This window comes from Poecilia latipinna, unplaced genomic scaffold, assembly GCF_001443285.1.
Source record: "Poecilia latipinna isolate Pla-1442-1.1 unplaced genomic scaffold, P_latipinna-1.0 Scaffold280, whole genome shotgun sequence".
NCBI lineage: Eukaryota > Metazoa > Chordata > Actinopteri > Cyprinodontiformes > Poeciliidae > Poecilia > Poecilia latipinna.
The window spans coordinates 230,924-244,400 of NW_015112896.1; the positions used below are offsets into that span (position 1 = coordinate 230,924).

The following is a 13,477-nucleotide window of genomic DNA, read 5'->3' on the forward strand; positions in this document are numbered from 1 at the left end:
CAAGAAAAAATTTTTTAGTTTTAAAATAATTTTAATTTAACAGTTTTCAAAAAATTAACCTTCATTAAAAATTTTTTTTTTTTTTTTTTTTTTTTTGTTAATGACCACATGAGAGAGTCTTTTTATCAGTTATGATATAATCAGAGTCTGGAATGAGACTGAAAAAAATTATAAATTGTGCACAGAAATTGAAATGCAGTCACAGATTTGACCCCAAACAGAATAAGGGATTAAAAATGCTCTTTCAAAGTGGCTGGACGGGTCAGTCGTTGTTATCCAGAATAGCTTTCAAGAGAAAGAAATATTGAAGATGATTTGATTTGACCAGGATTAATATTTACTGTTACATATGCAAACATTGAACTTTACCCCTTAAAAATACAAACTAAAGGGACTAGAAGAAGACTCTCTGCAGATATTTGCATATAAAAGCACATCCTGAGAACCATTTAACATTAACTTATCTTCTAATGTCATGTCTTCAACCACATTCCACGTTTTTGGATGGTAATGTGTCTTTTTCTTTTCTTAGAAACTGTTGTGTTTCTCTGTATGAGAAGTGCCCTGAGATGACCTCCCAAATGGTGCTACATTAAACAAACTAAATTAAGTTATTTATTTAATTAATTAATAATTGCTACATATTTTACTTTAGCAACTTTTCATGAGATCTACTTAGCTAATCCTCTTAAGACATTTGTGAAGCCACCCAGGTGCAGATGTACTAATGTGACTGTCATCTCCGGCTAAACAAAAGCATGACCATGTAAAGTGTTATGCAGAGGAAAGCATAGCAACGGGTTTCCACTGTTTTCCGGTCGCTGCCGGCTTCTTAGCAGAGAATTTTGGCCGTGGAGCCATTTGACGCACGCCTCTAGCAATGAGAGATGCAGGAGAGAAAGCTGAAGCAATGGTGTCGCTGAAAGAAGACGAGTGCTGCGAAGTCGTGCTTGCAGGTCGGGAGCCTTGTGCTTGCTTGTTGCTTGTGTGAGGGGCAGCACTCGTGACGGCAAGCTTTTCCTCCAAATGCTTGTCTGTTGAAAGCTGCTCAGCTGATCTTGTGCTTTGAGTGGTGAAATTTGGGACACTTACCGACTTTGGAGCCTTAGCAGGAGCCTCTGCCTTGCTTTGGCCAGCAGGTTCAGAGGGATTATAAGGAGAATAGGAAGAGTCGGCTCTTTGCTTAAGGCTTTTGGTAACTTCAAACTTTGACACGGGAGTTGGTTTAGGACTGGGGCTTTTAGCCTCAGAGGCTGCATCATAAGTGAACAGAGATGAGTCCAATTGGTATGGCTGATGTTTCATGATATCTAAGGCGTTGAGTTGCTTGGGGGTTGACTTAGGTTTCTCTTTGGACTTGGGCTTGGTTTTGGGGCTTGTGGAAGGGGGCTGCTTGGCTGCTGATGGAGGGTAGAAAGGAGACAGAAGAGGATTATATGACAGGGGGGGTGGGGCACGAATATTGGATGAATATCTCCAAGAGTTAGGAAGAGATGAGGTTGGAGAGGGGGATCTTGTTTTATTCGCTTGCACTGTTTCATCATCAATAACAAACTTCTCCATGCGAGACTGTCTTTTAGCAAATAATTTTGCACCTTTCCCTGCCATAGTTGTCCCATCAGCAGCCTGATTAACACTCCTGTCTGGGACTCTGAGCTTTGGAGAAACCTCCAAAGGTTTTGGTGTCTGAAGGTATGACTTCTCTGCTTGTGGTAGGAAAGGAGCAACCAAGTTTGGAGAACTGTCTGACTTATTCTTTGAGTGTGAAAGTGGGCTATAAGTAGGACTGTGGGCCTGCTTACTCACAGGGGATAGTGACGGCTGTTGACTCCAGCTATTTGTGGTTGGATGAAGATGAAGCTGAGAAGAGTTGACCGGAACCCGGGCATTGGCAGGTGTTTGAAGTGATGCCTCCGTTTGATCTGATGCCCAGTGGCCAGCCATCTGTTGAGGTCGAGTCCAATCTTGCTGCTGTAAATAATGCTGACCATGAAGACCGATGGGGCTGTGGGAGGGATGGGACACCGGACTCCTTGAAGGAACATAGGACTCGCTACAGGGGTTCCAGGGTGGGCATGCTGGGTTAATGGTGGGTTTGGGGGGAACCGGGGGAGGATTTTTAAGTTTTATTGGTTTGGGTTGCATAAAATTACAAGCCTCGGCACCCAAACTGAAAAAGTCTTCCTCTGACTCAATATAAGACTTCCTTTCACCTTTGCTTTGGCTATAAAGTTCAGATTCTTTTGCAGGCACTGATGGATGCTTATTTGCAGTTTTCCGCTTTGACTCTGGTAATATGCCAGTCCTGATGGCAGGCACGGATATTCGTTCATCTCTCGAGGCAATAATGTCTCCAGTTGGAGACCAAACCTTGGGGTTGGAGTTAATCGATACAGGGACTTTGAATGCTAGTTCGTGCTTCTTCATGGCTGGACTGACCCCACCAGACATAGTGACAGGTTCAAGTGTTGGACTATCTTGAAATCCCAAAAAGGGTTTGGCAGTTCTGTTTGGCACCATGGGTTTTGGCACAGTGGAGAGGTGGTTCACCTCTTGAACATCTGCGTGGTAATCCATGTGCTTCTTCACATTGGTCTCCTCGGCATGCATGTACATTTCTTTACTTTCATAAATTCTTGCACGTTGTGTTTCTTTCAAAACATCCTCAGGAAAGCCTTCACTCCTCTCTTCTTCTTGCTCTGACACGAGTTCATCGATTCTTTTGCGACGCTGTTCAAACATCACAAGTCCCTTCCCCTTTGTCTCTGGCAGCACATCCATGTCTTCACCACTGCCCCAGGTCAGAGCTGGATTATGGTACTGGTGATGCTGAAAATACTGCTCCTCAAAATCAGAATCACTCGAACCCGGGAAGCTGTAACCAGCAGATCTAGCTTTGTCAGTTTCGCCCTCTATTTGACCTGAGCTATCAAAAGCGTGAACTCCAGTTCCGTAGCTCACAAGAGTGTACTTCTTCACCCTCTGGCGGCGTTTTTTAAAGAGCAACGCTCCCTTGTTTTGGGGGTTGGGTGCATTGACCAGGAGTTGGGCAATTTGCTTGCATTTAGACTTGGTCTCCTTCACGTGTCTCTCTGATTGGGTCTCTTTGTGACTGAGCCCTGAGATGAAGAGCAGGAAGGGGACAAAAAGAGAGAGAAGGGAAGACAATGAGAAAATCAAAATGTACAAATATACACATCAGTCAGCAATACCATTATGACCATCGTTGACACTCCCACTGGTTTGAGGTGATGTAGCAACAAGCTATGAATTACGACATCCATCTATCATAACCAGTGTTTCTTTCTTCGAGATACATTAGCACATCTGGTGGGTCGGAGCTCATGGGGCAACCTTTGTGAATCATATGGTTATGAATGATCTGCTGGTTGTTGGTTCACCACTGCTGCATCCTTAGACTAGGTGAGATAGACACTGACCACTACAGATCTTAAACTTGCTCAAATCATTACGCTTTCCCATTCAAAAAATCTCATTTTTTTGAAGAGATTTTTAAAACATAATAAAAATATCCCACCCCTAAACAGTAGCCATAATTTCTATATAGTAGGTGTTTCTAAATTTATTTGTCAGTATTCATAATGTTATGCCTAATTGTTGTACACAATACTTTTGGCAAAAAAAAAAAAAAAAAAAAAAAAACATCATCTTGGAATTTATTGAGTCAGTCACCACATTAAAATTAACAGGAGTTGATGGGTTTCTGCTCAATTGCAGAGTTTTGAATTTTTTTGTGGTATTAATATTTAAAGTGAGCATTACAAAAAGAATCCATTTCATCTTTCTATGCTGTAGCAAGGACACTAATAAAAGCATCATATTTACTTACAGCTAACCCATGAGGGATCCAAAGGCAAGGAAAGTGAGGGGCTCACTTTCCATTGCCGTCAAGTATTACGACTGGAAAAGGGATCGGGTGGCTGGGTAACACATGGTGGTGTCCGTCAAATTTGGTTCTGCCAGCCTCATCATATGGTCAAATTTTATTCTTGTCCTGCGCAGACTAATAAAGCTGTGGGAATCCTCCCCCACTAAGCCCACCTGAAATAGATCCCATGTAAGAGCATGAAAATAGCTGCACCCATTGTGCTACTTTCAAGTTATCGGCAAAACAAAATCTTTTTTTGCACATTTGTAGTAAATGCAGACAGAAAAAAAAGCGCAAATTTGTTTGGTCAGATGTTATTTTAAAATGATCTACTGTACTCGAAGCAAACATAAAGCAGCACGTCATCTTCTTTTTATTAATTACAAACACTCATTTCAATGTCGAAAGGCAATTTCAATCCATGCTTTGCAATGTGGATGGCTAGAAAAATGGTTGAAATTCAATTAGCAGGATAGAAAAATAGATACTTACGTGTGTACCTTGCCCTTTGCCTGTCCGGTCTGCAGAGATCTCTGTCAGACCCCAAGTTCCTCGTCTCTGCCTGCTCAGCACCCTCGTCAGAAATTCCAAAGAAGACAGAAGCAGGAGGTGCTTCGCTGCTCCCTCCTTCCTCTGAAGATTCAAAGCTCCTGATCTCAGTCCTTGGGCCATGCCCATCACTGGCCCCCAGGGGCCGTTCTGAGCTCAGGGTCAGGGCCTTGGTCATATCAGCAGCACAGCCAAGAGAGGAGGAGGAGGAAGAGCAGGAATGCTGCCACGACTTGGAATCTGGGCACTCTGGGGGTGAGGTCGCTGTTGTTTGCGAAGCTTCGATGTAAGGAGAGTCTGTCATAGATTCTCTTGATTCAGAAAAATAAAAATCATAATTTTCTTGATAGAAAACTGACTCTTCCTGCTCACTCTGTTCCAGGAGAGATTCTGGACCATCTGCAGATTCTCTGTGTTGCAACTGAAGGCACTCTGGAGACTGGGACGAGGGGATATGAGTATTTTGTGAGCCTGAGAGGTCCTCTGATTCACTATCATCATCTTCATTATAGGACTCGGCCAAATGCTCAGAGGGACAAAGTTCCTGGGAACCTTCTGAACCTGACCAGAGAGGGCTGTGTGCAGAGTCTTCAGCTTGTGGTTCCATCTCTTGTGCTGGTTTACAATGTCAGACGTCTTTTTCCTTCATCAAGACAAAGATATGTCTAAGTTAACATGAGATAACCTTCTCACATGAAGTGTGGATTGTCATTTACAAATATAACTTTGAACAGTGCAAATTGTGGCAGCATCATAGAGGGCAGATGCATGTAATTCATAGCAAACTCCAAAATCCCAAAGTAACTTAGAAACTATATCAAATGATAAACAACAGAAGGATTATTCAACTGCAGAATTATTCCAGTAGAATGCAGATAAACCAAAATCATTTACATACTCAGTTTTCACCAGGGGAGAATTGTGTTGCCCTTTTAGCATTGCATACAAAAAATGTAATTCCTCAAATTATTCCAGTCCCAAATTGGAAAGGGCAACTTTGGTCTGGCAGTTTCATCAGGGCTGTAAATGGAATGGTATGTAATACCAGGAGAGGGAAAGCAGCATTCATGTCCAAGAGTATAAGCAAAACAACTGGGTGGCTGTTTCCCCAACTCTTGTTTACACAGCAAGGTTCCCCCCCCCCCCCCCCCCCCCCCCCGTTCCCCTTTTTCTCTGCAACTAGCCTCTGTACTGCTGCAGCTGTCAGCATGCCCATTTAAGACGCGGTAGAAACTCTGCGACTTTTCTGCATTATCCTCGTTTACTCAAATAAGCCCTGATTTGCACATGAATACATTTTAATTGTTAATTGCTAAATATAGGCTTAAACCACTGTCAAACATCTAACATAATAAAGGAGTGCAAATGCAATGATATGAACCTGAAATTGCTACCTGAAATTTGAACAGTGAAAGGTACAGTCTCGTCTTCGGCGGTGATGTTTTTAAGCTGTTCAAACTGTTTTTACCCACAAAAATAGAATCAACCAGAGGGGGGCGCTACAGCACTACAAAATGTTATGTTCGTCTCTTTGCTCATCAGACTTTTACACCGTCGTAATCCAACACAAAAGCTTATTTAGTGCCATCAGGTATATTCGATATGCGCATTAAATCGAGAAAAAATTGTTACCGGTTACCAATGACAATTTGTCAATCATATAGTGATAAGGAGCACAATTTTCTCACAAGAATATGTTTGCTGTATGCAGGGAAGTGTTTAAGGCTTTTTAAAAATTAAAAAAAAAGAAGAATTTCCATGTTTTTGTGCAATCAAACATACTTCTTGTTTTAAAGAAAAGCTACATGCAACAAAGAAAAAAGATTTCCAAAACCTTAAAACGACCCAATTATATTTCGAAGAGGGTGCTTGATATTAACTTGGCATGTATGCCACCAATGTATTCATTATATGCAAATAAATCAAAATGAATGAATCCATAGAAAAGGTGGAGAGAAACAGGGACTATGTATTGAATACATGACAAAAAGAAAGTGCAAGAAAGCATAAAAAGCTAAGAAAAGCAATAATTTGTCAGCATTCAGAAAGGTGCATCAGTGACAACAATATGAACAAGTTTACTCCTGAAAGTTATTCTTTTATGAATGTTGCAACCTTATTGTTGCAAAGAATGCTGGTGGCAATCATTCCAAGCATATCTTGCAGTGTTCCAGCGAGCAACATTACAGAAACAATCCAGAAATGGAAAAAAAACATCATTTCAAAACCAGCCACAACCAGATGATCTTTGCAAGATTTCTGACAGCAGGATCAAAAGAAGAGTCAGAAGAGCAGCTGTGAACCATTTACAGAAAGGTTTAGACAAAAAAAAAAAAAAACTTAACCATCAAAGCTTCTATGCATTGTCAATGCACAAGACTGCAATCTTAAAGAAAACGTATATTCCAGCTTTTGGGTGGAACTTTTAACACAGAAGTTTAACTATTTGGACATAGACATCCTGTTTGAAGAAGATACATGAGCCTCTTTTCTCTATACATGAGACATTTTCACGACAAAAAAGTTTTTTCTACTTTTACATTAAGTTCAGTGATCACTCTCAGGACTTTCCTACTGAGCTATTTCATTGTTCTATATGTAATTTATGGACTTGTTTGTTGCACATCAACTGCACCATTAAAAAATATATCTACAAAAAAAGTTGACTTGTTCTATAGTTATATATGCTGTCTGTGGCATTACATAAAGCTAAGCCCTTTTTGAACCCTGGCCAAGATTCAAAGGAAAACTGTCCCCTCCAAGCTTCTCTTCACACTTGGTTCCACTTCATTTAAACTCTTGGCCAACATCAGATCTGGCTCTGGTGCTACAAGACTTTCTTTCTCCTAGTATGGCTAAAACACCAGCAGGCTGAACCGCTGTCATGGAAACAGAGGGTCAGTATTGCTGGTGAATGAGACGACTCTTGGTCGGGGGTGGGGGGGTCAGGGAAGGTGACCCATAAGGCTAAGCTAAAGAAGAGTCAATGTTTCCATGTTACCCAAAATTAAGGGCACATTTTGATGAAGAACAACAACAAGTTTTTGAGGTATTCTACCACACTGCAGGCCTTAAAACAGCTAAAATATGCATTTTGCAGTTCCACTGAGTATATTTCAACATCTTTTAGAAAGTTTAAATTGCCAGAAAATTACATAAAAAAATTCTTCTGTCTTTCAGTAAAAAAAATGTTAAATATCACAAAACATGGCACAATACTGATTACTACTGCAAGCACTTAGGCAACTCAAAGATATGCAACTCACACTAATCAATGTATACTAAGGTCAAGCTTAATTTTCAAGTACACAACAACAAATCAGACAACAGTATTTGGACTTAGTACTTACGGTTATTATTCTTGGTGCAATGAAACGATTGACCAAAAGGTGAACCCTTCAGTTGCCATCCAGCATCACAGCCCTTCTGCTGTACAGAAACATATTACAGCCTTGGTCACTCATGTATGCAGCAGTATTTAAGCAGGGGGAAGAAAAGGTGCCCCTGCCTTCACCTCCCACTCCCAATCCCAGAACTGCAGCAGTCAGGTGTCATCAGACATGGAGATACTCCTGGCCATCTGAAAAGCCCATTTGATTTGATTTCCTTTCTAAAGTAACGTGGAAGTAAAAATATTAACATTTTGTATACATCTCTCTCACCAATTCTTTAGCTTATTTGCAAAAAATATTCATATCCCTGGAGCTTTTTGGGTTTTTGTCACATTTCAATCAAACAACAATGTATTTTGTGTCTCTGCATGATATAAAGCAGTACATAATTGTGACAATGGAGGTCAAATTATATGTGGTTACATTTTTTTTAAAAGTAAAACTCTGAAAAGAATTTGTTTCCAATGCCCTTACTTCAATATCCCTAAATAATATCAAGTGCAATTCCAGTCGGCAGACACATAATTAGTAAATAAAATCCAATTTAATGTGCACTTTCATCTCAGTGTAAATGCAGCTGTTATGTGAAGGAATCAGAGGTTTATTAGAGAACGTTTGTGAATAAACAGCATCATGAAGACCAAGGAACACAACAGGTCAGGGATAAAACAGTGAAGACGTTTGAAGCAGGATTAGGTTATAAATAAAAACATCATGAGTTGTGAATATTGTACAGATTACCATTTAGTTCATCATCTGAAAATAGAAAGAGCATGGCACAGCTGAATAGCTACCAAGTCATGGTAATTCACCAGATTGAGTGAATGGTTTATTGAAACCCTGCACTATTATTTGAATGGTCCAGTCAAAGTCTAGACCTAAATCCACTCAATAACTTTGAATTTTAAAACTTTAAATTTTGATTTAGCTACTCTGCAAAGAACAATAAAATAAATATCTGTCTGAAAATGAACAAAGCTGTAGATAGTTTACACCTATTACTGCAACAGAAGATGGTCCCAAATCAACCCGTACTGCCATGCGGGTCTGGCTTACAAAGGAACATCGCATCTGTCATTTCCTTTCTGCTTCACAATTATAAATTACTCTCTTTTGGTCTATCACATAAAATCCCTATAATAAACAACAAAGTATGTGGCTGTTGTGCAAGCAACAACAAGTTTACAGACTTGAGACAATGCAAGAACCTTTGTTTCACTTTTTAGTAATGCACAGCCAATACAATCACAACACAAGAGAACCACCTAACCCATGCTAAAAACATACACAAACCAAAATACCCCTCCCCCCCTTTTAGATTTCTTTACATGACCCTATCTGTAATTGTTGTATCAACCAGCAGAGGTCGCATGTGCTTCAAATTTGAATACATGTATACATTTCCAGACAAGAACTCTGTGTAACATCTTGTTCAGATTGTAAAAGTAAGGCTTATTTTCTCTTTATTTGTGATAAATCAGTGAATAATTATGAAAAAGTTTTGACATGGTTAATGAGACCTTGCTTTTTAAAGTTTCTGTCTGGACGACTTGCTGCCGTCGCATATAAATTCCCCTCACAGATTCTTAATGGGAACAAGATGTGGACTCAAATTGTTTAACAGTGTCTTTCTGTTAAATATTTGCCTGTAATCAGCTGTGCTTTTATTTTCAAGATATCTTACTGGAAAGTATCCGTCTGTCATACAGATATGCTGTATGCTTTTTAATATTTAAGCTCCATAATGAAACTGTTTTGCTGCACGCCTGTCAAGATGGTCTAATCACAAAAGTTTAATATTTTCTGGTTTGAAAAAGATTTTAAAAAGGAGTTTATGTTTGCTACAAAATAACTTTTATTTTGGTGGCAAAAAATGTTTTAACCAGATATCTGTAATGATTAACAATGCGCTCCTAACTGTGTCTTTTCTCTCTGTGTCTTCTCACTTTGCTTCACTTTCACCATATGTCTCCTCATTGACGTCTGATCCGCAGCAAAATGAAATTTGACAACTTACTTTCTGAAATTAACGGATTTGGAAAATTCCAAGTCAAGCTGTTCTTGATTCAGATGCTCTCTCGAATCACTCTGCCGTGCCATTTTCTGCTAAACAACTTTATGGGCGCTGTGCCCCCTCACCACTGCAACATCAGCACCCTGGAAGATGGAGGCATCTTTGGAAATTTGACTCCCCACCAGAAGCTGTTGGTTTCCATTCCAACGGAGCAAGATGGGACTCTTAGCTCATGTCAGATGTTTGCAAAGCCCCGATATGAGTATCTATCAGGCAACCGCAGTGAGGAGGCGTCCATTGTTGAGTGTCAGAGTGGATGGGTCTATGACAACAGCACCTTTAAATCTACCTTGGTAACTGAGGTAAGTGTTGTAGAAAAAGGTATTAGATCAAACATACAGACATATTCTATCTACATAAATCCTGAAGTTGATTTTTTTTTATTATTATTTTTTAAAACTGACCAGATTGTCCTTTGCAGTGGGATCTTGTCTGCAGCAGAAAAGGGATGAACAAAGCAACAGCAACAATTTTCTTTATCGGTGTCATGATTGGAGCCCCGCTCTTTGGGTTTCTCAGTGACAGGTAAGGATTTAAATACAAATACTGTATAATATGTAGTGCAGATGAGTCACTGTGCAAAAGGTTAAAACAAAAGCATCATATTTGCTCAAGTATATTCACTAAAATGTGTGTAATGCTACAACATAACACTGATAAGTAAAGTTAAGATGAATGAGAGAATTATGGGAGCTTTAGCTCAGTTAGAAAAGTTTGTTGTAAAGTTAGACAATAACTGTGGGGTTTTAAGTCAGTACAATTTTTTACCTTCTGAACATCTTGTAACTCTAAACTGATGTCCGTCATGACCAGGTTTGGGCGGCGACGACTGCTGCTGGCGGCTTACATATCCTCCTTGGCGTTTGCAGTTCTGAGTGCATTCTCCACATCTTATGTAATGTTCACCATCATGAGATTGTTCACAGGAATGTCCCTTGCAGGGATAAGCATTATCGCCATTGCTTTAAGTAAGAGAGACATTTCAACTGTGCTTCTTCTCCGTTGTTTATGTTACGTGCATTTTCATCTTCTGATCTGACTTTTCGTCCATGCCATTGCTACCGCAGATGTTGAATGGTGCAGCATTGAGCGCAGGACTTTCTCAAGTGTAATCATAAGTCTGGACTGGACCCTTGGGAACTGGCTTTTGACAGGGATTGCTTTCTTTGTGAGGGACTGGAGGATGCTCCTTGTGGTTGTTACTTCGCCACTGATTTTGGCCATCTTTACTTGGCGGTAATGAAGTTAAATCTTATTACTGAAAGATTCAAATTCTGTTGATGAAATAATGAAGTATGTCATTCCAGGTGGCTCCCGGAGTCTGCTAGGTGGCTTTTGGCAAAGAAAAATGCAGAAGCTGCGCATCATTACATTGCAAAATGCGCTGAGACAAACAACAGGTCCAAGTGTATCGCTACCATCACGCCAAAGGTGTTGTGCCTTGGCACAATATTCAGATCTCTTGAAGTCTTTTATTTTGCAGTCATATGATGCGTAACAGTGCAATGAAAGAAAAAAAACAATGACAAAGGGTTTTTAAAACATAAAATTAAACCCTGAATAGTGTGGTGTCCATTTATATTCAACTCCCTTTATCTGTTAACCTAAACTATGAAACAATTTTCTGTACTGACAGTCTTACAAGTAGATTATTTTAAAATGTCTTCATTTGAGCTCTCTGACTTTGCTCTATTTTTATGTTTTCGTCAAAGACATTACTGGAATCTGCAGAAGTTGATACTGGAGATAAGAAGTACACTGTTGTTGATCTGTTCAGGACCCCAAATATAAGAAAAGTTGCGATATGCTCAGGGATCGTATGGTATGTATTATTTTAAAGTGAATGGTTCAGTACTTTTTAAAGTGGTAACTTGGTAACAGAAACTTTTATGTTTGAGTGGCAATTGTTAACATGGTGCTGCAGAAGAAGAAGAAAACACGAGGGGAAACACCTTACCTGTTTTAAGGTTCATGCTGTGTTTTCACAGTTACTGGTCTTTCTGGAAAGTGTTAAAACGCTTAAAGTAAACAAATATTTTATTGGATAATTTTACACTGAAATTTAACAAAATAGAGCATTTTATATGAAAATATTGAGTCGTGACATATCAGTATAATTTTCATAATAGCATATCAGCAGATGCCCAAAGGACAGGCCAATCAATCCAAACCACATCAACTGTGTTGCTATCTACAGGTTTGCCAGCTGCTAACGGATGTATCAACACTGCTGGTGTATTGCAACAAGTTGTCAGGCTACAGTATAATTAGTCTCTGTGGAAGATAGCACCAAAATATTAATGTTATGTTTCAGATGTCTTTGTTTTTCATGAGTTTCAGAAAACTCAGAGAAAACAACAAAGGAAACAAATTTGGGTTTAACTACTCGTTCACAAAGTTTCTGATTGCCTTAGCTTTGAGTTCCACTTATAAAGACAGAAAGTGGGAATAGCAAAAAAAAGTGCTTAAAGTCAAAAAAAATTGTCTTCTAGGTATGGAGTTGCATTTACCTATTATGGAATAAGTCTAAACATTACAGGGTTTGGACTAAATCCATTCCTCACACAATTCATCTTCGCTTCAATCGAAATGCCGATGAAGATTGGCGTCTATTTCTCCTTGGAGAAAATTGGTCGAAGGCGCTGTGAGATGGCAGCCCTGCTGTCTGTGGGAGTCTGTCTATTCACCAATATTTTTGTTTCAAAAGGTACTTTTTTTTATTTATTTAAAACTGTCACGTTTGGTTAGAAATACATTCCTAAGTAATAAGATTGTCCTTCGCTTTCAGATGTTTTGTAGCACATCTAATCACTGTGGACTTTTCCCCAGATAAGTGGATTATTCGGACCATTGTGGCCGTCCTGGGAAAATCCATGTCAGAGGCTTCATTCACCATAATATTCCTTTACACAATTGAACTTTATCCTACAGTAGTGCGGTCAGTGGAACATATATACTTATGTTTATTAAGGATGTTTGATTTTGTTGTGATCGGAAGGTTCCCAATAACCTTTTTGTCCTTTTCCAGGCAAAATGGTCTAGGCTACACCTCGTTTGTGGCACGGCTGGGCGTGTCCATCTCCCCGCTTGTTATGCTGTTGGAAGACGTGTGGCAGTTCCTCCCCGCCGCCACTTACTGTGCTGTGGCGGTTAGCTCCGGTTTGGTTGCTTCACTCCTGCCTGAAACATTAAACACCCAGCTGCCAGAGTTCATAGAAGACATTGAGAAACCCAGGTAAAAAGGAAGAGGCGTTTCAAGGGAACATTATGTGTAATCCAATATCAAATATACAGCAAAGGTTTAGTTATTTACAGAGCCTCCGAGTACAAAGGTACAATTTAAGCGCATTGCATAAACACAGCACATTTTTTAATGCCTTTGGAAATTTTTGCTCTTTTTCTCTTTTTTTGAAGGATATGTGTAAGGAGAAATAAGTGAGTTTTATTTGTATTGCAGGAACAAGTCAACACGGAAGATGGTCATTCAGTAAAAAGGAGAAACGACCAGTAACAGAATATTTTTAACAGCAAAACTGATTTTGAAACAAGAAAGCCAAAAGAGAAAACATTATC

General features: G+C 39.6%; 2 protein-coding genes across 2 annotated transcripts; one reads left to right on the top strand and one right to left on the bottom strand.

Annotated features, from left to right (window-relative positions):
• Positions 1-69: 69 nt before the first annotated feature.
• On the bottom strand, positions 70-7,804 carry synpo2b (synaptopodin 2b). The gene is made up of 3 exons (XM_015033828.1): positions 7,789-7,804; positions 4,382-5,081; positions 70-3,119 (listed from the first exon to the last, which is right to left on the bottom strand). Exons 2-3 carry the CDS (start codon positions 5,043-5,045, stop codon positions 775-777), a joined length of 3,009 nt encoding a protein of 1,002 aa, XP_014889314.1. The 5' UTR covers positions 5,046-5,081; positions 7,789-7,804; the 3' UTR covers positions 70-774.
• Positions 7,805-9,750: 1,946 nt separating this feature from the next.
• Positions 9,751-13,399, top strand: LOC106948250 (solute carrier family 22 member 7-like). The gene is made up of 10 exons (XM_015033830.1): positions 9,751-10,206; positions 10,326-10,429; positions 10,718-10,872; positions 10,972-11,140; positions 11,212-11,335; positions 11,617-11,726; positions 12,397-12,611; positions 12,734-12,842; positions 12,933-13,139; positions 13,362-13,399. Exons 1-10 carry the CDS (start codon positions 9,829-9,831, stop codon positions 13,393-13,395), a joined length of 1,605 nt encoding a protein of 534 aa, XP_014889316.1. The 5' UTR covers positions 9,751-9,828; the 3' UTR covers positions 13,396-13,399.
• Positions 13,400-13,477: the final 78 nt, after the last annotated feature.

Excerpts from the sequence above, each read along its gene's own strand:
- synpo2b (XM_015033828.1), bottom strand. The coding sequence starts at position 5,045 with ATGGAACCACAAGCTGAAGACTCTGCACACAGCCCTCTCTGGTCAGGT. Across the intron at positions 3,120-4,381 it reads GCAAAGGGCAAGGTACACAC|GGCTCAGTCACAAAGAGACC; the intron begins GTAAGTATCTAT and ends TCTTCATCTCAG.
- LOC106948250 (XM_015033830.1), top strand. The coding sequence starts at position 9,829 with ATGAAATTTGACAACTTACTTTCTGAAATTAACGGATTTGGAAAATTC. Across the intron at positions 12,612-12,733 it reads CAATATTTTTGTTTCAAAAG|ATAAGTGGATTATTCGGACC; the intron begins GTACTTTTTTTT and ends ACTTTTCCCCAG. Across the intron at positions 13,140-13,361 it reads GAAGACATTGAGAAACCCAG|GAACAAGTCAACACGGAAGA; the intron begins GTAAAAAGGAAG and ends TTTGTATTGCAG.